We start from the raw sequence: 27,048 nt of genomic DNA on the forward strand, positions 1-27,048 counted from the left end.
AAAAACCGGAACATAAAACAGTATTTTAATCTAATTCTAGCTATTTAGGGAAGGGTTACAGCAATTACACTGCTACGATTCTGTAGCTAGAGGTCTGAATAAGGGCTTTCCACTTTTGGCACACTTCACTGGTCCAAAGGATCAATGGTATGTCTTTCCAACAGATACTGGAATAAAGTACTGTTACATTGAGAACTTTCTCAAAATGAAAATGGCAGTTTCCTAGATAGATAAACCCAGGGGGGAAGTATTTTAAATTGTGAAGGTTGGCGAGGCATCAATGGTGACCTCTACTGGGGTCTCGGCAGTTTTCTGAGAGAGTTCATTTGGAGATGCCAAGCCTGATGATGATGATGTTGTTGGTTACTAACTATACCCAGGAACTTACTTGCCTTGTACTGAGATAACCTGACATTGAACACCTGTGCTTTTTGTGAAAATGTCTGATTTAAGTAAATCAGAATGCGATCATGTCTCTCTTTTGCTTGCTTTTTTATTCAGCTATAATAAATGATAGCATCTCTGATCCTTTGAGTTTGGAAACCTTAAGAGTGAAGCAATAGCTAAGTGAAATGCTACAGGACTGAAGAATAATGTATCAACAAGGACAACATTTACCTTCAGTATTGCAAAGGAATCAGTCCAGTTCACCATCAGTAGTAAATAAAAGAATCCAGTACAAGAATATCACTGTGCATTATAAACCTTTTAATATTACTGTAGAGTACACTGTAGAGTTTTTATAAAACGCATCTATAAAAACAGTGCAGAAGCAATAGAGGCTGAACAAAGACATGGAACTCGACATGACATTTAGTGTGATCAACACAGAATACTGCACAACCTGGCGTATGGCTCTGATATTACTAATATTCAGTGCATGACAAATGCCTCGGCCTATTTCGTCAGCTATGCAACCATTGTAGGAATTGGATCTACCCAAGAAAAAGTGCTGAATCATATATGATGACAAGTGCTTAAGTGAAGAAATTCAAATTCAAAACACCCATTTCATTCTATAAAGGAGGAGACCATTGAGACAATTTGTTAGAAATTGAGGGCATATTTTAGACAATTTTTGAAATTACTTTCTTCTTCTCAGAAAACCCTTAGCATTTTGAGAAGTGAGGGAAGATATGAAAGTCTAGTCCAGTAATATAACATGCTGTGTACAGTTCTAACTGAACATGCTGTGTTCAGAGGAAGGTGAAATGTTCAGTTGTTTATCTGAATGCTTTTTTATGTGTTGCCTTTTTGGCTTTGTTAATGAACAATTACTTCATACTTGGTGCCTGAGGGAGAAGTGAGGAAAAGACTACCTACTAACACCACCTAGGATGTAATGTAAATAGCTATATGCCACGGAGACACTGAAACATTGCGTAAACAATGAAACAAAACATCAAGGCCAAAAATATCACATGTCTATGAGATTATGCTATAATCTAATGGCTCCAAACCTCTGGTCCTCCATATGTTTGGGATTTAAACATCCCAAAGCCCCAGGCAGCTTGGTCACTGTCAGAAATGCTGGAGGACGAAGTTTGAAAACCACTGCTATAATCCCTCAGAGGGCAAAATATTAAGATTATTTCTATGGTTGATTTCATGGGGCAAATAATAATCTACCCTCAAGATTAAGATTCAGTTTTGATCTGGCTAGTGTTCTTTTCATGGTTAACTTTACATTAGATATCTTTCCTTGTGGACAGTTTGCAAGAGGTTAATGGTGCCAGTCTACTAAATTCAGATGCTGAAATACCCAGAAATATGACCAAGAGCCTTGTCACACTGCTGCTGGAATCACCACGCACCATGGTGAATCCGATGATCCTCGTGGTGTGTGTGGAGGGGAGGATCCCCCACCCCCACCCTGCATCACCTGGCTCCTGATTTTGTTGATTTCATGGGGGGGAAGTATAGATCAAGTGGCTAGACCCTAGATCACAGCGGAAGTTCCTCTGTGTCATGGGAGCTGGCAGAATCCATGGATGACCTAGGGCTAAATTGGCGTATGCCACCGAAGAAGCCCTGTATGATGAGGTTGCAAGTCTTTTGACATGGTTAGTCTGAATGAGATGGAATGATGAGGGTTTAAGATTTGTGAAATATTGGTGACTAACTCAGCCATGAATACAGATTAAAAACTGCCATCACATCTGTTTAGATATGTTCAACTAATTTTCAGTGGAAGGGGTTTCAAAGTATGCTTATAGTGTACAATTTGGACAAATTAAACTGGAATAGAACATGGCGTAAGGGAAAACCATAAAATGATTCCAAAATGAAGGTCCTGAGTTTTGCTTCCTCATTCTGCAGACCAGAAAATTTGCTGATGCTAAGTACAATAACTGTATCATAGCCTACGTCTCTGTGAGAGATGTGGGAATTAGAGAAAGTCAAACATTAGTCATTTAAAGTGCTGGGACTTTCTTATTTCACACTTTATTTACGACAAAGCTGAATTGAAATCATAGACCACTATTTTAGCTCTACAAATCTGCTCAGTTACTTAGAGCTACATGTTAAAAAGGTCAATGGCTATATATGTTGATTGGTCAGCAAATTGTTTTGCAGCAATAAAGCAGATGCTAGCTGCCAGGAAGAGAAACACGGACAATACATTCAAATATTAAAAAGTCATACAGCTTACCAAGTGTTTATCCATTCAAAATGGAAGTGGACAGTGAATTAACCAATGACAGGATTAAGAAAGACCAATGACTCTCATGCAAAAACTTGATTTTCCTCCAGTTTGTTTTCATGTGACACATCCAAAAAGTGTCCACAGTATTAACAACATCCCACAATAAACATCACATTTAGTCTTTTGAATTGTGTACTGTTTTTTTACTAAAAAAATTGTGACATGCAAGTTCTATCAATTCCAGCCCACCAAACAGTTTGTGTTGCATAAGAAAAATCACAACCACAAAGACAAAATACCACCGTACAAAGTTGTACAAGTATAGCAGCACAAACGCAGCCAGTGTGAAAAATGTCCAGTACAAGAGTGAAATGCACTTAACAGCCATAACCCTGAGCTCAGATTTACAAGGAGGAATTTTGCTTCTCCTTGATGCATCAAAGTATTTTTTGCCTTCATAGAACAAACGCAGCCTTTCTTCCTTTTCTTCCCAACGCTGCTGACACCAAAGTTGCAGTTCTTCCCGTGATGTCGGAAGAACCTCTACTGGGTATCTCTGGACGTGAAAATGAATTTCCTTTGGGAAGTTCCCATACAGAAGATGCTTCTCAGTCTGTGGAATGTTTTGAGGATATGCCACTGTTATGTCATGGATAGCATCAAGGTTATTACCTAGGGAAAAACAGAGAAGACAATGAAGACAGCTAATGTCAGTATTTAGAAAACTGAAACATTAATTCAATACTGTACACAGAGGATGGGAATCATGTTGTGCTCCCCTATTGGGAGATTTGCTACAATCTTGGCAGTATAGTCAATGCTGAAGAATGCTGGGAGTTTGAGTCCAACAGTATATAGAGAGCCACATGATTGCTTCACCTTCTTTAAATCATGAAAACCCATAGAATGTCATTCCCCAATTTACAGAAACTGGGAAAATATGTCAAAACTTTTAACAATGTTTATCTGTTTGTTTTCTCCCTCAGCGTTTTCAGAAAATTCTCAAAATTCTTCCACCTAAAGGTCAGGAGGGAAACTGAGGCTAAGATACTTAGTCTGCAGTTAAGTCATATCTGGCCACCAGAAAAATCATAGAAAGCTCATAGTTCATCTGTTGGGTCAGATTAACGGTCAAAAGTCCTATCTCCCACCATGATCAATAAAATGTTCACAGAAAGCTAACAGTTAGATCACAGAGGGAATAACTGGAATAATGCACCTGAATAGCATGCTGCCAATCTCTATGGAGCATGAAAGTGTTTGTGCCGCTAACACAAGTTGAGGGCACTTGGAATGAAACAATTTTTTATCCTTGCCACTGGGAACTTTTAAAAATACCAATCGTTATTTCATAATATTGTATCATTTTATGTTGAACACTATCTAAATTCCCTACCCAGAGCACAGGAGGGATGACATCTAATGGAAAAACCAGAAGAGGACTGGGAGCAAGAGGGAAAGAATAGCTTTGTTCCTTTTGTTAGCTTGTCCATAACCAAAATACAATTAAGTATTTTTCCCTAAAAATTATCAACAATGGTTTTCGATGGATCAGTTGGCAATTCTACTTGTAACCACAGAAAGATAATGCTCCATGTAATCTGATATGTTCTATTTGTTGCTGTTAACAACCTGCTGTCTAGGGAAAGAAGGTTGTGTCAAAGATACAACCTGAAGGTTGTTTAGCTGTATGGCATTTGAGGCTGAAGTGAGTCGGGACTGTTGTGTTAATTACGTGTTCATGCTGGAAATAAGCATTATGCTACATTTTGGGGTGAAAAGTCTGACCCCACTACTTCTCAGTGTTTTTCAAATTCTGAAGTCCAATATTTTACTTAGATATTTTTAACTGAAACACTATGGCAATGTAATCATCATAAAACTGCACTTGATGGTGCTCATATACCTTGGAGAACTGTATGGGTGTACTTGTAGGTACATCTTTCTTATGCAAGCTACATGTTGGGTATTTTTTTCTCACATTCTAAGTAAACTAGATAATATTACAACCTCTGTTTAGAGGTACTTCTTCTGTATATCATTTTGCACTTCAATCTGTAACATCTATTTTGTCTTTCTTTCCTTTGATGATTTAATCTAGATAGTGAACCTGCTAAGAGCAAAGAATCAGAAGCTTCTGTTTCCAGTCCACTCCCTAGCAGTGATAGAACCACCACTACTAACAAAAACGGTCAAAGTAAGTTCCGCACAATTAAACGGAAATAAAACTTTTCGTTCCAGGAATATATTTTTTTCAAAATTTGTTGCATAGTGTTATACAATGAAGATGAACCTCCTAGTCATTCTTAAGTAGAGGTTAGCTACTGAGATAGGACTGGTCAAAGTTCAGCTCTCCTGAAACTGAATGAAACTTCTACCATGTCTCACCCCTATACTGGCCAAGACAACTGGGAATTGCAATCCATTCTGCGTCACTTTGCCGTGTTACTAGATCTGCTCTCATCATAATTACCTTAAAGCAGTTTTAGATTAATAGATGATACCACTTTCTGTTTAAAGTAAGCTTCTAAAATTGCTCTTCTCTGCCAATTTACCCCAGGGTATGCCACCATGAACATTGATGACTAAAGTAGATATAGGTATTCATAGTAAAAGTTATTGTTCTACAATTGTACAATCTGCTATGTCCGAATATTTAATTTCCACATGTATTTATTTACTTGATCTTTCTGCTGCTAAACAAGCTTCCTACTTCGCCTTAGCTTATACATAGTATAAATACAGGAAAATGCTCATTTCTGAATATTCAAAGGGATTACAGGTTTCTAAACATAGCTATTATCTGGGCCATGCATATTTTGGAACAACACAAAATGGCAGCTTAGGAGATTTAAATAAAGTGCTGGTAGTTGTGCTATCCAGAGATGGCAAACTTCAGCTGGTTTATGTAATCACTGTTGAAAGGAGCATGCCCTTTCTTCACAGAGCATTAAGCAGCTGGAGCCATACTACTTATCTTGTAGCGGTTGTAAATGTTCTCCACTCATACTTTGCCTTTTGTTTATTAATAAGTGCTGGTCATTAAGTAAAGAAAATTTCAAAAATTGGAATATTCTGTCAAAGAGACAGAAAGTCTTTTTGAGTCAAAGGCATCCTGAATTGATTTTCGTAACTCCTCAAAAAGGCTCTCAACTCAGGGCACAGCTTTTCCTGACAAGCAATGACTAAGAGTCAATTTACATTGTAAAATAAATGCAGCTTGACATCACTTTAACTACCATGGCTCAATGCTAGTCATAGGAGCTGTAGTTTTACAAAATCTTTAGCTCTCTTTACCATAGAATGCTGATGGCTTATCCAATTCCCATGATTCCTTAGCATTGAGCAATGGCAGTTAAAATGATGCCAAACTGCATTAATTCTGAAGTATAAATGCATCCTCAGATGATCCTCTTTTTCTCAGTGCCTTAATTGCCCATACGTATGTTTCAAAATGTTTTCTGAGTATTTCTTGTGTTCAAACTGTTGTTATCTGCTCAATCAGCAGTGATATCTCATGGACTTGGGATGGAAAGCCTTGCCTTTCTTAAAGTCAGAAAGAGAAGGTACCATCTCTAAATCAGGGAATGCAGCACAACCAGTGACAGATAGACCCTCACATTAATGTTATTATAGCACCTAATAACATTAAGCACTCATTCATCTCCTTAACAGCCAGGCAGATAAAGTAATAACTTTCTCCCAAGTGACGTCACATCCCTCTACTTCAGTCTTCTGATGTGCTGTGACTGCACATCACACACATATACACCCAATTATAGAATCATAGAATCAAAGAGTTGGAAGAGACCTCATGGGCCATCCAGTCCAACCCCCTGCCAAGAAGCAGGAATATTGCATTCAAATCACCCCTGACAGATGGCCATCCAGCCCCTGTTTAAAAGCTTCCAAAGAAGGAGCCTCCACCACACTCCGGGGCAGAGAGTTCCACTGCTGAACGGCTCTCACAATCAGGAAGTTCTTCCTCATGTTCAGATGGAATCTCCTCTTTTGTAGTTTGAAGCCATTGTTCCGCGTCCTAGTCTCCAAGGAAGCAGAAAACAAGCTTGCTCCCTCCTCCCTGTGGCTTCCTCTCACATATTTATTTAATTGCCTTGTTACACTGCCTATTTCTAGATCTATATTTTCTTCCACCCCCACACATCATTCACAGGGCTGGATTTATAAAAACACAGCCCTATCAGTTCTATTACTTCCACTTAGTCTAATTTCATGCATTGCATATAATTATTGTAATATATTTTCTAATTGGGTTGCGGGGACTTTTCTGGGCTGTATGGCCATGTTCCAGAAGCATTCTCTCCTGACGTTTTGGCCACATTTATTTATTTATTTATTTCGGGCATTTCTACCCCGCCCTTCTTAACCCCCGAGGGGGGACTCAGGGCAGCTTACAAAAGGCACAATTCGATGCCAGCAATACACATAGTAAGATAAAATACACAGCAGCAACAATTATAAAATAATTAAAGCAATCCAGTTATACAATACAACTAATAAAAACCAATCTAGTGATCAACATCTATGGCAGGCATCCTCGGAGGTTGTGAGGTTTGTTGGAAACAAGGCAAGTGGGGTTTATATATCTGTGGAATGTCCAGGGTGGGAGAAAGAACTCTTTGTCAAATTGTTCATCCACATAGTTTGGTGGTTTGAATGTGTCATTGCTTTTACACATGAAGCTTATAAATGGCTTCCATGTATTATCACATAGATCTTCTTTTATTTCTTCTCCTGCCAATCTTAATTGATAGGTTAACTTTTCCAATTAGACTACAGCCCATATCCATTTTATCTCATTCCTTATTGATAAATTATCTAGTGTTTTCCATGGCACATAACATGAGTAACATACAGGTTTTGTTTACCAAATCCTTATTCTTACTTTAAATTACATAAATCAGGAATGGTGTTCTAGTTACACTGAATGCAGCCCCTCAAAAAAAACAAAATCAAACAAAATCAAAACCCCACTTGCCTTGTTTCCTCTGCTGAAAGACAACCTCATACATGAAGATTCCTAATCAAATGGAGCAGTAAAATGTACCATGGTTCCAGCTACTGACAAGTTACTAAGCAGAAAAAACATTCAGAAAGCATTATTGTCTGGCTCCTTTCTATTAATATTTCTTGAGAACCACTTGTATTCCACTTAAAGTTGCTCACATTTCAGCATCTAGAGATATGATGTCTTTCTCGACATAATTATGGTGCAAAGTTAATTGCTTTGAGCCCTTATGTTTCAGGCCAGCAAGAAGCAAGTATAATACTCCTAACTAAGCTTGTGACCCTACTAGCAGTTTCCCTAATAAATCATACTCTTCAGTTAAATTGCCATTTTCAAAAGTAAATGAAAAGCCACTTTTTATCTCATGTACTGTGTTCGATTCTTTTAATCTCCCTTGATACTACACACACTTTGTTAGTTGAATTTCTATTAGAATATTTAAGGAAACTATTTCTGCTCACTATAAATCATGTTTTAAAGATATGACTGCACATTATATGTAAAAATAATCAATAGCTGAAGAAATCTACATCAAATAGTCTGGAATACATTTTTCCTTTGTAATAATGCATGCTGATCAGAGTTGCAATGTGACTTTTTACTGTGTAATTTAACCCTTTAAAACTGTATTTCTTAAAATTGACTATTCCCCTTTATACAAATGAATACATAAAAAGACAATGCAATTTATTATAAATTTCTAATACTAATGAGTTATCCCAATCAAAGAATAGTTGTTGCTAATTAATCAAATGGTAGTTTGGGTTAATAATTAAAACAGCTTTATCAGTTCTTTTGGCTTATATTTTCTAATTAAATAAATGTACTCAGACCACATACACAAGAGATAAATAAGTGATCTTCTAGGAGGGCTGATTTGTTTGGAAAGGTGATGGAGACAATATTTCATATTTCTCCCTTGTACAGGGACAAATCATATCAGAGCACATAAACAACATGCCTTGCAGTGCCAACTGGGGGAAAAACATACAGATGTATTTTGACAGATCTCTTTTGTTATATTCAGAAAGGACAAATCGAGGAACATGTGGGACAGGGAGGATATAGGCAACTGCTTAAAGCCAACACTGTACAATGTAGTTCTCTAATCTAGAGGCTGCATTTATCCAAGTGCCAACCTGGCAGTTACTGTTTTAGCTTCTATAGTTATATTTTTCCTTTCTCTCACAGCCTCTGAAGCCCTGTTCTTTGAATTACAAAGTCACTGAGCTATAAATAAAAACACACAACATATGAAAAGTGGGGTAGAGGAAGGACAAAAGAGTGGAATAACAAGTTATTTTCAGCCTCTCAGGATGACCAGGCAGAACTGACTCACTGCTCTTTATTGCTCTTTCTAACTCAACCAACAGACTTAGCAAGTGCACATTTCCCCCAATTATGCACACTTATTCCCTCTGGGTAGCATATATATTTTCAAAATGTGTGTGCCACACTCTCACTGCAATTACTACTAAATTAAGGGGGCTTTTTGAGCATAAAAAAACTATCCCACTGAGGATATTCAGAGTTTGCCTCCAATGTACACAGAAGCTATAACTGCACCACTGACTTTGTTGCACAGTATTGAAACCATTAACTGATATGAATGTAAATGCAGACTTCAGTGGACTTGCATGAATATCAAAGATGTCTATGCCAGTCTGAAGAACTTGAACATTCATTACTATTCCTGAATGCAAATTGTATCTGCTGAATGGTGATGTATGAAAAATGTAAGTACAAACACAACTATATCTCAACTGATTTTGGTCACTGCACTGTGGTAAACATTTAATGAACACATAGCAATTCTGCAAGTGTTTCTAAACAGTGATCAGTTTGGATTACAAACTTGCTCTCCATGTTGTATCCATGAAGGGAATTAAGAACATTTATCTGGTCCCTAAAACTGCAGTGAGACTATTGATCAGAGCTAGTTATGGGAATGTGCATCATCTTAAAAACAACTAGTTCTACTGGTTACTTTCACAAACACTATTCATAATACTGATTATAGCCTATAAAGCCCCAAATGGCTCATGAAGAATAGTATTCTTCCACATGAGCTGGCCATGTATATTGATATCTTCAGAGACTTCTTTCTGCCTCACTACACTCAGAAGTAATCTAATGGAAACAAGAGCAATAGTGGGTTGAGAATAGAACTGTTGACTCTAAAAATCAGGATTCAAATCCCTGACTGTATATAAAATCCATTGAGTTACTTTGGCAAGTCACACATTTTTTGAAGCGAAAACTCAGTGATACGGTCACCATAATTTGGAAATGACTTGATATTAAAAACATTAAGTCTACATTACCATTCCTAGGGATTAAATGAAATTCTAGATCATACTTTTATGATCGTGGGGCACTATGCATGAGCTAATTTAGGAAGTCAACTATAAGAGAAGTCACACTCAAAGAAAGATCTTTAAATGGTATGGATTTTTCAACCACATTTCCATGTGAAGTCATTTAAATCTTCATTTCTCCACTCTAAACCAACAAGCAGCTAAAAGCAATTCTTTTAGCTGCTTAATGATCTCTAAAGAATCATTAATGGTTTTCAAACACTCGGTAGTTTAGGGGGGAAAACTGAAAAAATAAAATTTGCTACTTGATGTATTTACAATATTCACTGAGTAGACACAGCGAAGAAATGACAAATGGATTTTTAATTCAAAAGCTTTACTGTGAATATCACAACTATTAACAGTACCCTTATCAAAGGAACCATGTTATTAGTTCATTTTGGTGGGGAAACAGTCCCTACCCTAAAAGGATGACCAAGAGAATAGCAGAGGCACACATTCATATATTTATTTTTTTGACACAATCTAATAAATTTAAAGCACAAGCACTTTCTTTTTGGGGAATCAGATTCAATGAATCCCTGAAAATGGCTGCTTCACCCAAAGGCATTTGAAAATCAAGGAAAAGAGAGAGGAACAGAGAGTTGACCCCCCCCCCCCCCGAACATTGCTTTTAAATTAAATTTTAGTTTTGCTTGTATTGCTCTACATTTTACCCAGCCATCCTGCCCTATGCCATAAAGTAAATTTCTTCTGAAATGGAGATTTTCAAAATCAGTTTATACAATATGTCTAGGGACAACTGTTCAAACAGGTAGTAAACAAGCATGGTTTCACTGGGGTAGACAAGGCTAAGCAGCTCTTTGGATCCTGGCCATTAAAAGTAACAATAAATAATTGTCGACAGAAGCCATTAGAAATGTTGAACCCGAATTTCCTTTCTGCATAAGTGGTGATGTAACCAATAATTCTCATTCACTTCATAATTCACATCATGCATGTCTTCTCTCAAAAGGATTTCAAAACACAACTAATAGGAAGTAACTGAACTGTCATTTAATCTAAAAATTGACAATTTTGGGGTTTAATCTGTCTTAGCTTCTGCCTTACTTATTTATGGTGAATCAGATGAAATCTGGCCCATATTTCTTAAAACAGCTAATACTCTGATTAGAAAGCCTGCTAATTCATTAGAACTGCATATAAATAGGTATGCGTTTGTAAGCAAATATCTCTAGCAGAGTTTTTTTTATATCCCTACTCAAACTATTTAATCTGTGTGGCTCTGAAACAAATTTGTTTCTGATGGGTTAAATTGATAAATTTTAAAGATAGTCCTGCATGGGTGAGCAGGATAAATTATATTTAAAGACCACATATCATTAAAGATGTGGTTAATTAATTAATTATTTTTAGGAGCCATTTTTGTTTCTTTAAATGCCATGACTCACTAAAGGTGTACATGGTTTCTTATAACAGAAAGAAGCAAACTGGGATGCAGCCTATGTAATTGGAAGTAACGGGTGTTAAAATCCATGATTGGACAGACAAAGGCATGATCTTATAGCTGCTAATCTGCTGGCACTGAAACAGTTTCTGCCATACCTTAATACACAAGTGGACAAATCTTATTAAGTTCAATCAAGCCAGTACTCGGGGAGCCATCTTAATCAGAAAGGGATTTAATGAAAAGTCTTGGCTCCAATAAACACCCTTTAATTATGACTGACTAATATTTATCCACAAAGAAGAATTTGTTTCAGGATTCGCTTGGGACCTGGAGGAAGCCAAATACATCAATTTAATAATGGAATGCCTAATTAGACTATAATGGGTTTCTAATTGTGATATACTGCTTTGCAGCACCCATGACTTGTTTAATACAATTGGTTTCAACTGGAAACATTAGAATGGCTTTTAAAAATGCAACAGGAGAAAGGCCTGGGATTAGTATTTACTCAAAGGAAGTTCAGTCATATCTTTTGTTAGAGGGTGCACCTGTTGCTGAAGACTAATTTAAATCCTTACAAGATTTTTTTTTAATTTTCCTCAAGCCTCACCCAAGGAATTTAGGCTGCAATACACTGTTGATTTGATGCAGTTTCATACCATTTAAACTGACATAGCTCAGTGCTATGGAATCATGGAAACTGTAATTCGGCGAGGAACCAGTACTCTCTGGCAGAGAAGTCTGTAAAGCTGTAACTCCCAGGATTCCATAAAACTGAGCCATGGCAGTCAAAGTGGTGTCAAACTCCATTAATTGTACATTAATGTCAATGTATCCTTAGATCAGGAGTAATTAAATGGCAAACTTCAGATTGATTTCTACCCAGAAAGCAGTCCCAGAAACTACAACTCCCAAAAATCCACCGATGTTCACATTTGGGCATATCGGGTATTTGTGTCAAATTTGGTCCACTGAATGAAAATATATCCTGCATATCAAGTATTTACATTACAATTCTTAACAGTAGCAAAATTAATTATGAAGTAGCAACGAAAATAATTTTATGGTTGGGGGTCACCACAACATGAGGAACTGTATCAAGGGGTTGCGGCATTAAGAAGGTTGAGTGCCACTGTGCTAAAAATAAGCTAAGTTCCTTGAATCTGAACTCCTTGGAACCAGAAGTGCTTTGCATTTCAGATCTTTCTGTTAGATTTGAGAATGCTGTATTTACATATGTATATATGAGACATTTTGGAGATAGGGTCCAAGTTTAAAGACAAAATTCACATAGCCCAAAGATAATTTTATACAATATTTTAAAAATAATTTTGTGCATGAAACAAAGTTTGTGGACATTGAATCACTACAGCAAAGGTGTCACTATCTCAGCCAGCCATCGGGGCAGTTTTGGGGTATTTTGGAATTCCCGATAAGAGATGATCAACCTCTATATATTTTGACTGTCCTCTGTCCCTACTTCCCCAGTGCTGGTGTTCCATAAGAAAAAAAGGGCTAGGTGGTAATAAAAAAAGACTTCTTTGTCAGAAGCTATGTTAACCAAGGTATGGCTATTTTTATCCCAGGAAAAGGTTTAATCACACCCAACTCCCACTATCAGCTTTTAAGAAGATGAAAACTGTATTGTGATGTGGAGATTTTTCTATAACTTGCCTCCAAATGGGTTCTTGCCTTTGGTAGTTAATATAATTCATTTTTCCTGCCTGAATAGATTAGAATGCATCTAATATCTAAATATAGTATGTGTTAACTAAAAAGCCCATTCCCTAGAAGTTTCTCAGTTGTTGAATGGGAAATGGAGAGATGGCAGGAAATAAGAACAAATAAATACCCCTTCTTTCTCTCTCTCTTGCTTGGAGTAAAGGACGTCCTAGTGGATTTTAAAAAATTAAGCAGAACGGCATTCTGAGTTTGCTATTTATGGTGAAATGACCTTTTCAGCAACAAGACAGATTCCAAGGTGAAACAAAGTTGGTCACTTTCCAGCTTAATCTTACAAATAGAAAAAAACTTTTTAAAAGCTTCTTCATACAGGAAGTCAATCTCACTAAAAGGACCTACATTGTTAACCCTTTAATGGGATAGAGCAAAAGAATCCAAAAAACCAGCATATAATTTTCTAGCTGAACTTCTTCAACACTTGCCTGTGCAACAACTGGGAATAACTTGCATGATAAGAAAGAAGGTTTGTTTTCTGATAAGAACAATACAGAAGTATAGAATACCTACAATGAAATGATTTTTATGGTGCAAAATGTTATTGTTGTTGTTGCTGCTGCTGCTGCTGTGTGCCTTCAAGTCATTTCTGACATATGGAGGCCCTATCGCTGGTTCAGAGAGGGTTTGCTTGCTGAGTGTTCCAAAGTTTTAGTTCAATGCCAGTGAAATTTTAACAGACAAGAGTACCCAAACCAGGGTCGGGAGGGTGGTGGGGAAGTAAGTGGGGGGCAGGCAACTGATAGAACAAGCAGGCAGGCAAGTAGGGATTGCCGGGGGGGGGGGGGGGGGGAGCAAGTGGGCAAGCAGTGGCAGGATGGCAACTGAGGGGTGAGGGACCAGGGGGTGAGCTAATCTCAAGTCATGCCAGACTAATCTGATCTCTTTTTTTGATAGAGTTACAAGCTGGGTAGATGCGGGAAATGCCGTGGATGTAGCGTACCTGGATTTCAGTAAGGCCTTCGACAAGGTCCCCCATGACCTTCTGGCAAGGAAACTAGTCCAATGTGGGCTAGGCAAAACTACGGTGAGGTGGATCTGGAATTGGTTAAATGGACAAACCCAGAGGGTGCTCACCAATGCTTCCTCTTCATCCTGGAAAGAAGTGATGAGCGGAGTGCCGCAGGGTTCCATCCTGGGCCCGATCCTGTTCAACATCTTTATTAATGACTTAGATGAAGGCAGGATCATCAAGTTTGCAGACGACACCAAATTGGGAGGGATAGCCAATACTCCAGAGGACAGGAGCAGGATTCAAAACGATCTTGACAGATTAGAGAGATGGGCCAAAACTAACAAAATGAAGTTCAACAGTGACAAATGCAAGATACTCCACTTTGGCAGGAAAAACGAAATGCAAAGATACAGAATGGAGGACAATGCCTGGCTCGAGAGCAGTACGTGTGAAAAAGATCTTGGAGTCCTCGTGGACAACAAGTTAAACATGAGCCAACAATGTGATGTGGCGGCAAAAAAGCCAATGGGATTTTGGCCTGCATCAATAGGAGCATAGTGTCTAGATCTAGGGAAGTAATGCTACCCCTCTATTCTGTTTTGGTTAGACCACATCTGGAATATTGTGTCCAGTTCTGGGCACCACAATTCAAGAGAGATATTGACAAGCTGGAATGTGTCCAGGGGAGAGCGACTAAAATGATAAAAGGTCTGGAGAACAAGCCCTATGAGGAGCGGCTTAAGGAGCTGGGCATGTTTAGCCTGAAGAAGAGAAGGCTGAGAGGGGACATGATAGCCATGTATAAATATGTGAGAGGAAGCCACAGGGAGGAGGGAGCAAGTTTGTTTTCTGCTTCCCTGGAGACTAGGACGCGGAACAATGGCTTCAAACTACAAGAGAGGAGATTCCATCTGAACATGAGGAAGAACTTCCTGACTGTGAGAGCCGTTCAGCAGTGGAACTCTCTGCCCCGGAGTGTGGTGGAGGCTCCTTCTTTGGAGGCTTTTAAGCAGAGGCTGGATGGCCATCTGTCAGGGGTGATTTGAATGCAATATTCCTGCTTCTTGGCAGGGGGTTGGACTGGATGGCCCATGAGGTCTCTTCCAACTCTTTGATTCTATGATTCTATGAAAGCAGATGAGTGAGCGGACAAATGAGCAGGCAAGCGAGGGGAGAAATAGATGAGCAAACAGGCAAGTGAGGGGGACAGGCAAGCAAGGCCAGAATGGTGAGCAGAGAGGCACATGCGCCCTAGGTATGCCACCACTGTTCTAGTTCAATGCTCAAATCACCAAACTAGTTATCTAAAGTACAAAAGACCAAAGATTTAATATTACTAATGAACAGCAATATTTTCTGGGATATATATTTTAATCAATGTTTCTGGGGTTTTTTCTTCCAATTCTGTAGTTTTTATTTCTTAGCCCTGATTTCTACACTGATCTGTTGCAACCATTTTTTTTTATTTCTCTCTACTCAAAAGTTATGATCCCCTCATAGGTTTAAAACCAGACAGTGCTGTTAACAGAGTTGATTCATCGCCACTCCCTACATTTACCCATCTTCATTGGATATTATAAATAATAATAATAATAATACTTATTTATACCCTGCCACCATCTCCCCAAGGGACTCGGAGCAGCTTACATCAATAACAAAAAAGCAATAAACAAAACAATACAATGAATATAAGTCACATATAAACAATAACACACAAAGATTTAAAAAACTTATGGCTGGGCCAAATGTAATAGTTTAAAATTAAAAGATAAACGCTGAGCATGAACAAAGGTAGGATATATCTGGTAGAGGGTTTAAAAGAAGTAAAGGAAGCGCAATCCAACGAATTGCAAAAGTACTTCTGAGGACATTTTTCTGGGAATTATTCCTTATTCCGGGAAGGCATACTGGAACAGCCACGTTTTCAGGCTCCTCCTAAAGGCTGCCAATGTGGGGGCTTGCCTGATATCCTTGGGAAGTGAGTTCCAGAGTCGGGGGGCCACCACCGAGAAGGCCCTTTCCCTCATCCCCACCAATTGCGCCTGCGAGGGGGGCAGGAGCGAGAGCAGGGCCTATCCAGATAATCGAAGAGATCGTGTGGGTTCGTATACAGAAATGCTGTCACACAGGTAGGCAGGTCCCAAACCGTTATGAACAGACTTCTAATTTTCACTTTTTCAGTTCTATATTTCTGGATTTAGCTGTGCTTGTATTAATCATCTTCAAGTATGAGTGGAACAAAGACATAAGGAATCATCAACAAATCCGGTACTCAGCTAGACAAACTTGAATTCAGCTTTGTCCATTTTATCCTGTTTTCATAATTACTTGTATTTCAGTTTAATAGTTTTGCTTCATCTGATATTCAGATTATTTTCAAAATACTAAATTTACAAAGATCGTAAGATTTTTTTCCATAGTTCTACAAATGAAAAATATTTTCCATATTCCATTGTTTCCTCTGCCTCGTTTTCAGATGTCACAGGTATTTATTCACAACTGTCTCACAACTCTGGCTATATCATTAAAATCTTGCTGTGAGTAGAACTTGGTAGTTCTGATTCAAGGCAAGGGTGGGAATCAGGCAGCCCCCCAATGCACAACTTGCAATATTCTTCACTATTGCTGATACTGGATAGTGCTAAGTAGACTTAAGAGGCCAACAACATCTGGAAGGCTGAAGATTCCTTCCATGGTTTATAGTATCTAGGAGTGTCCAAACTTTCTTTTTCTGAACCAATATGAGTAGAAACCATAATGCAATTGCAGACAGGACTAGAGTTTTGTTTCTAGTCATATAACAGATCACTTTGTCAACCTGCTTTAACACTATAGAACAGATCTGCCTTCTGTATTTGTATGAGCAACACCAGGATATATATCATCTCTTACTTCTGCTATATCCTAAGAGCACTAAAAGACGCTTCAATTGTTGTAATACTGATGACGTGCTATGCAGCCGAAATAGAGGGGTAAATTAGAAAGATGTTGTGTAAAAGATATAAACCAAGCAGCATGACTATCATATAATATTTTATTTATTTATTTATTATTTGGGCTTATATGCCACCACTCCCCTGGGGCTCGGAGCGGCTTACAAGAATAGCTAAAATCTAACAAAATTTAAAAGCATATTTAAAACAATTTAAAAACGGCAATATCAAACATTAAAAGCCTGTCGAAACAGATATGTCTTACATGCCCTAAGGAAAGCTGTTAAGTCCCACAAGGCACGGACTTCAGGTGGCAGAATATTCCAGAGTGATGGTGCCACTGCTGTGAAGGCTCTCCGTCTGGTTGCTGTTAGACGCAAGGTCTTGACACTGGGAATTTCCAATAGATCTTGGTCCTCAGAACGGAGGGATCTCTGGGGTTGGTAGGGGGTGAGGCGGTCCCTCAGATACATCGGCCCCAGACCATGCAAGGCCTTAAAGGTGAGTACCATCACTTTGAAAGTGATCCGGTTCTCAATTGGTAATTAATCAATTAACATAATGGTTCCAGAGACAAGGTATTGGCTTGCATCTTTTTACTGAAATTGGAACCTTTTAATACACTAGACATATGTGAAGTCCAGGATTAGGTTGTCAGGTAATACTAAAAGACATCATTTGAATAATGAATTGATTGTAGTATCTTGAGAGATATGAACAAAAGAGAAGCTCAGTCCTGCAATAAGACTTTTGGTATAAAACTAGTGCTTGCAGGATCTTATTTATAGCATTCTATTTCAGTAACCCATTGTTGAGTAAAATGCTGATCGTGTTTTTTCTCATCTTGTGATCAGTTCAAAATGATAAAAGAACAACATACACTACAAAGTTATATTATTAATTCAAGAACTTCACAAGCTCTTAAAAGGGCTCCCTGTTACCAGAAATATTTACATCTATCTAATGTCCTCAGTGTCCTTTTAGAGTACTAAAAAAAGAAAGCAGAAAAAACCCCCACAGCAATAAAAAGAAATATGGCATGGAGATTTGTCTAATTTGGGGAAGGGGGGTCAGCAGAGAGTGTCCTGCAGCAGCACGTTTTACAAAAGGAATTACAGCCATGAAATTAACATTTTAATGAAGCAGAGAGACCATTGACGTCATGACTACTCAGTGATTGCTGCTTCCAGGTGGCCTAATGAGATGAAAATGAAGTTTATATCCTCAGCTAGTCTAAGCCAGACTTGTTTTGTGACTATGATTGAATTTAAATGAGAAGACACTGCTGTGTGCAAACATGTCTAAGCTGGTTAAGTAGCCTGTTTAAATATAAGTACAATAGGAGTTTGATTTAAAATATTTCAGTTAGCAACACTGAGACTATACGTTTATTTATTTCCCTTAAAGCCATGCTTTTGTATATATAGGCAAAATCAATGGAGATGCCCACGTTTCCAAAGGCTGCAACAACATGAATGGTGTTCACATTCGTAAATGCCTCTTGGGCCCCTTCCACAAAGCTGTAGAAAATCTACATTGAATTGATTATATGGCAGTGTAGACTCAGATAATTCAGTTCAAAGCAGACATTGTGGATGAATAAACTGGTGCCTGGCAGCTGTAATGGACCGGATCAGTCCATTACAAGTAGCCCCCTACTGAGTGCTGCCACTAAGATAGCCACTACTAATCTTGATACCAACAGCATTCTCCCTCCATGGATATATGGGCAAACAAATTGAAGCTTAATCCAGACAAGACAGAGGTGCTCCTAGTCAGTCAGATCTGGCAATAGGGAGTCAGCCTGTGTTAGATGGGGTTACACTCCCCCTGGAAATGAAGGTTTGCAGTTTGGGAGTACTCCTGGATTCAGCTCTGAACTTGGAGGCCCAGGTATCAGCAGAGACAAGGAGTGCTTTTGCACAGTTAAAGCCAGTGCACGAACTGTGCCTGTTTCTGGAGAAGTCAGATCTGGCCACGATGGTACATTCCTTGGTCACATCCCGACTGGACTACTGTAATGCGCTACATAGGGCTGCCTTTGAAAAGTGCTCGGAAACTTCAGTTGGTCCAAAGAGCAGCAGCCAGACTGCTAACTGGGGCTGGCTACAGGGAGAATACAACTCCTCTATTGCGACTGCACCACTGGCTACCAACACATTTTTGAGCACAATTCAAAGTGCTGGTTTTGACCTACAAAGCCCTATATGGCTCTTGTCCAGGTTATCTGAAGGACTACATCTCTTTCTATGCATATGGGTGATATCTATGATCTACTGGGGAGGGCCTTCTCACAGTTTCATCACCCATTCAAGCACGTTTGGTGGGAACAAAGGAGATGGCCTTTTCAGTGGCTGCTTCCAGGCTGTGGAACTCTCTCCCAAGAGAAACCAGAATGGTTCCAACACTCTGACTTTCCTCAAGCAAATCAAGACCTTCCTCTGCCAAAAGGCTTTTGGGGAAGGACAAAGGGAGGTTCTGGGGAGGGTGGGTAGAATTGGGAGGGTGGGGGGAGAGATATGAGTTTTAAAGGCCATTTTAATATATTTGCTGTATTTTAATTCTGTTTTTACCACACTGTTATTATTTAACTGGTTTTTTAAAACTTTTGTATTGCTCTTTTTAAACTGTTAAGACAGATGTTAGCCACCTTGAGTCCCATGCAGAGAAAGGAGAGATATAAAGATAATACTAATGATAATAATAATAATCATTATCTGCCTTGATATTCTGTTTTATGTGGCTGTGTGGAAGAGCCCTTAATCTCAATTATTATACTCAGTTCTTACCTTATTGCTCATCCCCCACCCCCACCCCCGGCAAGGTATTTTCCTTGGGAACTATCCACAGCCCCAAGCTCAGGCCCCTTCTACAAAACTGTATAAAGTCCAGATTATCTGCTTTGAACTGGAATATACGGCAGTGTAGACTCAGGTAATCGCAGTTCAAAGCAGATAAAGCTTATTTCTGAATGCATTTGTAGTGTAGGAAGATATTCATTATTTATTTACTATAGTTGTATACCACCCCTCTCAGCCTTCCGGTGACTCGAGGTGGTTTACAAGGCAAAATTCAATGCCACCAAAAACTCAATTACAATATAAAAATGTTAATATCCCTATTTTACCATATTACTTCTGCTTCTAGTACCAAATTTTATGTTAAAGAAGTAATGCCCAAGAATACATTGACTTTGTTAACTGAGGCATATCTGTATTTTCATAGGACAATGATTCTAATAAAAATGAGTATAGCTTATTTCTATTATGAGGAGAGTGGCATTACTCTCATATTCAGCTTCTTCCCACAGACATTTCGAAGGCTAAAATATAGGTACAGAATGCTGGACCAGATATGCCATTGTTCTGATGCATATGCTCTATCATTTCCATTGGGAAAAAAAATCTCAGGCTGCAGGGATGAGATATGCTTATCCAAGTTTCCCACATGTCAGAGTACACAAAAGTTAATTCAGACCTCTTGAGACTATAAGAGAGTTTCAGGTTCTGGGACAGGAAAGAAGACATGGCAACACTTGGTTCTTCATATCCTGCTCGCTTTCTCTCTCTAAAATGAACAAGTTGATATAGCATGTGTTTTGTTTTGAAAGTTCTTTTAAAACAAAAGAAACAAAACAAACTCCAAAGTGTATTTAAACAGAAAAACAATGTGAAACTTGAAGTTATAAAAGGAAAAGGAAATCTTATCATAAATTTAGACTGTCAGTTTAGTAAACAAATCTGGATGACAACACTGACGATCCGCACAATGATGCAGACATTCTGTCAACACCAAAATCAGCAGTGAAACAAAAAGAATGAATCACCCAAATTCCAAACACTGTTGATATTCAGAAACTGAATGGCTGGGTCTAACTTTAATATTTAATATGTTTAAAATTCTAACAGGGCAGGATGATCTCATCATTCTTGTATTTGTCACTCTAGAAAGTACAAAAGTTGTTAAGAAAGCTGCAGGATCATATTCTAAAAAACCCCTAATACTGAATGCAGATATATACTTTCCCTACAAACAGCCCAGAAGTGAAAAAAAAAGAATGGAAAGAAGGAGATAGTTTAAAATAGTGGTTCTCAACCTGTGGGTAAACTGGCTGGGATTTTTGTGAGTTGTAGGCCAAAACACCTGGGGACCCATAGGTTGAGAACCACTGGTTTAAAATGAAAGGAAGAGAAAGAATAGAGAACCAAAAAAGGGAAGAGAGTGACAAGTAGAAACAGGGAATATAAGGAGGGTAAACTAATAATATGAGGAGGAGAAAGAGAAATGTGAAGAGAGAGAGAAGATAAAGAGATGAGAAAAAGAGGGAGAGAGAGAAGGAAGCTGAAAGAAAGGAGATAAGAAGGAAGAGAAGAAGGAAATGCAACTGAAGGAAGGAAGAAAAAAGAAAAAGGAAGAAAGACAGGGGAGAATAGAGAACAAAGAAAAAGAAGAGCAAAGAAATTAAACTTGAGGTTTCATGCTATTATTAAATATATAATATCAAGCCTTCAAAATGTCTTGTACTGCACCTGAAACATTAGAGTTCTATTGATTAAAAGATGAATTAAAATTATAGTAAATAGAATGCTTAATAAAGAAAGGAAACATTAAAGAATTAAAAGAAGGACCTAGAATATCATTTTAAAACTACCTGTCATGTTTATTTGCTCGGGGATGAAGACTATTCAAAAAGTAGGGGAGAAGCTATTTTCATGTTTCTAAAAAGCAACATTTCCTGAAAGATGTAATTCCGAAAGTATTTGGCAAGCACTTGCAAAATCCATCAACACAAACATGCGGGTCAGTTGGCTGTCCTATGAAATAGTTAGCTGAATATTTCAAGGCAATACATTTAATAAAATGTGCTAAATTTACCCCCCTGGTTAACCAACACCCTTTTTTGGTAACCTCTCTTTGGTGGGACAGTATTTTCCAATTTGTCAATGTACTGAGAAGGCTCAAATGGTAATCCCAAAGGAATCAGTCCAAATGAAGCAAGAAGTGGTTGAATAGTTTAAAAGCCTTTTAGGGTATTAAAAGTAGCCAAGACACATAGAGTGGTTAAGATCTATAGTTATGTCAAAAAGATGTAATTATGAATTAAGCAAAGTAACATGAATACGTATGTGAGAAGAAAGGGGTTTCGCCATCCCAGCTGAGCTACTATTCTATCAATTATTCCTTTTCTTAACATACAAGTGACAAAGTGGCTAGTTTACAGAGTCCTTCCACTTGGTTCTGAAAGCTTCCATAATCCTTTAATGAGTCTTATCCTTCCATTTAAATGACTTCTAATGAACACTGAGCAGATGGAAAAAAATGTGGATAGATTCTAAACTTGAATATTGTTGTTATACAAGAACTATTTTCAAGAAAATGGACCTGTAAATATCAGTTATTCAAAGAGCAAATTGTTTATAATAAGATTGATAACAGTGGGTATGATGGCTATGGCATGTTATCAATATATTTTTTCAACTTTCATGTTATCAGTCTCTGATTAAAATTTCAAACTATACCTGGAGACATGCTAGTTATGTGCAATGCTTGCTAGGTTTCAAATCTTGTCACACTTCTAGACCACCTTTTCTCAGAATGCAGCTAGTAATGCTTCAGTACATTTCAAGCATTTAATATGAAATTATTCCCATTATAATGTAGAATAGAAATCTCAGCTTATAGTGACCTTCTTCAATCGGCATAGCTGTGTTCACTGTAGCAGTACTGAAATACTTCTTATAGTGAAGCGGGGAGCGGGGTCCCCAAAACTCCAGGAGGAAGAAGAAGAAGGAAGAGACAGAGACAGTTTTGCAAGTTCACAGAATTTAATGCTTACCCGGGTAAGGGCACCTCAGCTTCAATCTGGCTGATGAGGTACAAAGCCCTAACCCAAAACACCCAGTATTTATAGGCAAAATTATCCAGTTCGCACATGCGTACAATCACTTGACATTTACACAATCTAATCAGTTTGTCCTCGAATCGCGGCCAAGAACATTTGTTGGCAAGAACACTTGTTGGCAAAATATTATGTTGTCCACAACTTTCCCTTACATCATCTGACCTCGCTCCCAGATGATTTACATTGAACCATTAAAATGAATCATAACTTCATATATTTCTTCACACATCATATTATATGATTCCACACATCTTCATCTCTGTATCTTTAACATATTAAAAGCAAGCATTTCCCTTATTAATTCTCCTTAATTACCTTCCCAATACCTTTACAATATATTAGTTCTTTCAATTGATCCATTAAAAAGGTGTATTACATTTTTGTCTGCTATTTACTTCAACCAGACAAGAGGTGGCGCTGTTATACCATATCTTCAGATGTTTGCTTCTTCTTCGATTAATAATTATCAAATTTGTTCCTGGCACCAACCCTTGTAACCTTCCACATTTAGCTCTCGGCTTATTCAAATATTGACATATGATTAGGCCTCTTGCCCTCCTGTCCTCCATGCCATCTGTCATTTTCCCTTCCACCAGAGAATCACCACCAGAATTCCTTCTTCATATTATTAAGAATCCCTTTTTAAGGTAAGACTTCATTAATTTCATTAAGTTATAATTATTTTTCTATTTAGCTGCTGCCACAATAGCACCTCTAAGACTGAAAGAAAGAAGTGTGTGGCATCTGAAGATCAGTAAATTTCAAAGATGCTACAAGTTTCCTTTATAATCTTCTTGAATTAGTGTTTCACTAACCTGTTTACTAATCAAAATCATGAGGGCTGGATGATCCCCTTTTCCTAATCCTGAAGGTTCTTCTCTATGAGCAGACATAATATTATTTCAAATGCAAAAAGTCTTCACTAGTTTATCACACTATATAGCAAGAATGGAAAGTAGGCCACCATGAGTCCTGCCTGGAAGCCAATTTTATTTGGCTTTGCCTCTACGCAAACTGTCATTGAACAACCATTCCGTCAGGCTGTACCCAAGGAAGAAATAAGAAGTAGAGCCACTGCACTATTCAATTAAGACTCAAATTATTTTTGACCGCTCCTCTTTTTGTACAGTTTCCATTACAAATAGTTGTCATAAGAATACTAACCCCTTCCACTTCTGATAAGATTTATATTATTTATATAAGGCAATAAAACTAATAAAATATGCGATAGTACATGAGAACCAATTTTGTGGAAAAGACACGGTAAAAATTTAATAAGAAAAAGGAGGAGGAACTGACACCTGAGTTTCCATTTCCATCTCCCTTTTGTTCTTTTCACATCTTCTCTTTAGCTTGAGAGAAAGTGGTCTTGTTTTTTAGTCTGACAGTCTCGCCTTTGTGTATAAATCCTTTCACTGAATGCAGTATTTGCTTCTTCACATATCATACTAGAAACATGTGGTCATTATTAAGACTGCCATGGTTTGTTAGATGACATATATCTTGAACATTCATGTAAATAATGTTCAGGTAACTGAAATTCTATATGCAAGCTGATCTGACATGTATAACGGAGACCTGGCTAGACGAGGGGGGAGGGGTGAATCTCTCCCAACTATGCCCACCTGGCTATTGTGTGCAGCACCAACCAAGACCCGGAGGGCGGGGAGGAGGAGTTGCAGTGGTCTACAAGGATTTTATCCCCCTGGTCAGGCGCCCCATCCCGCAATCATCATCATTCGAATGTGCCGGCTTCAGGTTAGGTGACCGGGACAGGATAGGGATTCTGTTAGTGTACCGACCACCCCGCTGCACGACAGTCTCCCTACCTGAGCTAGCAGGTGTGGTCTCGGATATGGTGCTGGGCTCCCAGCGACTTTTAGTCCTGGGGGATTTCAACGTCCATGCCGAGACCCCCCTCTCAGGTGCAGCTCAGGACTTTATGGCCGCCATGACAACCATGGGCCTGTCCCAATTAGTATCTGGTCCCACCCATACTGCCGGACACACACTGGATTTGGTCTTTACTCAGGGATGGGGTGATAGTGTCGGGGCGGAGGAGCTGACCATTGCTCCATTGTCATGGACCGATCACTACCTGATTAGGTTTAGACTTACTGTACCTCCTAACCTCCGCAGGGGTGGTGGACCCATTAGAATGGTCCGCCCCAGGAGGCTTATGGATCCAAATGGTTTCCTGATGGCTCTTGGGGAGTTTCCCACCTCCTTGACTGGCGACCCTGTCGATGCCTTGGTCTCTCACTGGAACACCGAGATGACTAGGGCAATCGACACAATCGCTCCGGAACGCCCCCTCTCGAGTAACCGAGCTAACCCGGCTTCTTGGTTTACTGAGGAGCTGGCAGCAATGAAGCGAAAGAAGAGGTGGCTAGAGCGCGTGTGGCGCAGCAACCCGACTAAATCAACCCAAACACATCTGAATACCTTCTTAAGGTCCTACGGTGTGGCAATAGAGGCAGCACAAAAAACATCTTTCGCTGCCAATATTGCATCTGCGAAGAATCGTCCAGCTGAGCTCTTTCGAGTTGTCAGGGGTCTGTTAAATCCGCCGAAAAGTGATATCCCTGACAGCTCTGGAGCTCGCTGTGAAGCGTTTGCTCGATTTTTCGCAGATAAAATTGGGCGGATTCGGTCGGGTTTTGACACCACTTTACCTTCAGTCTCTGAGAATGTAACGAGAGCATCTGCTTGTCAAGTTTTGTTGGATTCTTTTCAATTAGTTCAGCTTGAGGATGTGGACAGGATCCTTGGAGAGGTGCGGCCTACCACATGCATCCTAGACCCCTGTCCATCCTGGCTTATAAAAGAAGCCAGAGGGGGTTTGGCGGAGTGGGTGAAGGTGGTGGTTAATGCCTCCTTACAGGAGGGCAAGATTCCAGCGAGCCTAAAACAGGCTATTATCAAACCGCTGTTGAAAAAACCATCACTGGACCCCACTCAATTAGACAACTATCGGCCAGTTTCCAATCTCCCCTATTTGGGCAAAGTCCTGGAACGTGTGGTGGCAGCTCAACTCCAGGGATTTCTGGTAGACACTGATTATCTTGATCCGGCACAGTCTGGCTTTAGACCGGGACATGGAACGGAAACAGCCTTGGTCGCCTTGGTAGATGATCTGCGCAGGGAACTGGACAGGGGGAGTGTGTCCCTGTTAGTTCTCCTGGACCTCTCAGCGGCCTTCGATACCGTCGATCACGGTATCCTTCTGGGACGACTCACAGAAATGGGACTTGGGGGTACTGCTTTGCAGTGGCTCCGGTCATTTCTTGAGGGACGGTCCCAGAAGGTGTTACTGGGTGACACCTGTTCGGCTCCACAACCATTGTCGTGTGGAGTCCCTCAGGGATCTATTCTGTCCCCAATGTTGTTTAACATCTACATGAAGCCGCTGGGGGAGATCATTCGGAGTTTCGGACTGCGGTGTTATCTCTATGCAGATGATGTCCAGATCTGTCACTCCTTTCCGCCTGTCACCAAGGAGGCTGTCCAGACCTTGAATCGGTGTCTAGCTGCTGTGTCGGACTGGATGAGAGCTAACAAATTGAAATTGAATCCAGACAAGACAGAGGTCCTACTGGTCAGTCGGAAGGCCGAACAGGGTATAGGGTTACAGCCTGTGCTGGATGGGGTTACACTCCCCCTGAAGACGCAGGTTCGCAGCTTGGGAGTGATCCTGGACTCGCCGCTGAGCCTGGAACCCCAGGTCTCGGCGGTGGCCGGGAGAGCTTTTGCGCAAATAAAACTTGTGCACCAGTTGTGCCCGTACCTTGGGAAGTCTGATCTGGCCACGGTGGTCCATGCTCTTGTTACATCCCGGATAGACTACTGCAACGCGCTCTGCGTGGGGTTGCCCTTGAAGACTGTTCGGAAACTCCAACTAGTCCAGCGTGCGGCAGCCAGATTGCTCACCGGAGCGACATACAGGGAGCATACCACCCCCCTGTTGTGCCAGCTCCACTGGCTGCCAGTTCAATTCCGAGCACAATTCAAGGTGCTGGTCTTAACCTACAAAACCCTATACGGTTCTGGTCCAGTGTATCTGTCCGAACGTATCTC

General features: G+C 39.4%; 1 protein-coding gene across 2 annotated transcripts in view; it reads right to left on the bottom strand.

The window, feature by feature from the left end:
• Positions 1 to 687: 687 nt before the first annotated feature.
• Positions 688 to 27,048, bottom strand: part of LCLAT1 (lysocardiolipin acyltransferase 1) — a 70,275-nt gene continuing 43,914 nt past the window's right edge. For both annotated transcript variants that reach the window (XM_060754141.2, XM_060754140.2), the window contains one exon: positions 688 to 3,319. In XM_060754141.2, coding sequence (XP_060610124.2) covers positions 2,823 to 3,319 — 497 coding nt within the window. In that variant the 3' untranslated portion in view covers positions 688 to 2,822. The remainder of the gene's footprint in view (positions 3,320 to 27,048) is intronic.

The sequence above is a fragment of the Anolis sagrei genome, chromosome 1 (genome assembly GCF_037176765.1).
Source record: "Anolis sagrei isolate rAnoSag1 chromosome 1, rAnoSag1.mat, whole genome shotgun sequence".
Lineage (NCBI taxonomy): Eukaryota > Metazoa > Chordata > Lepidosauria > Squamata > Dactyloidae > Anolis > Anolis sagrei.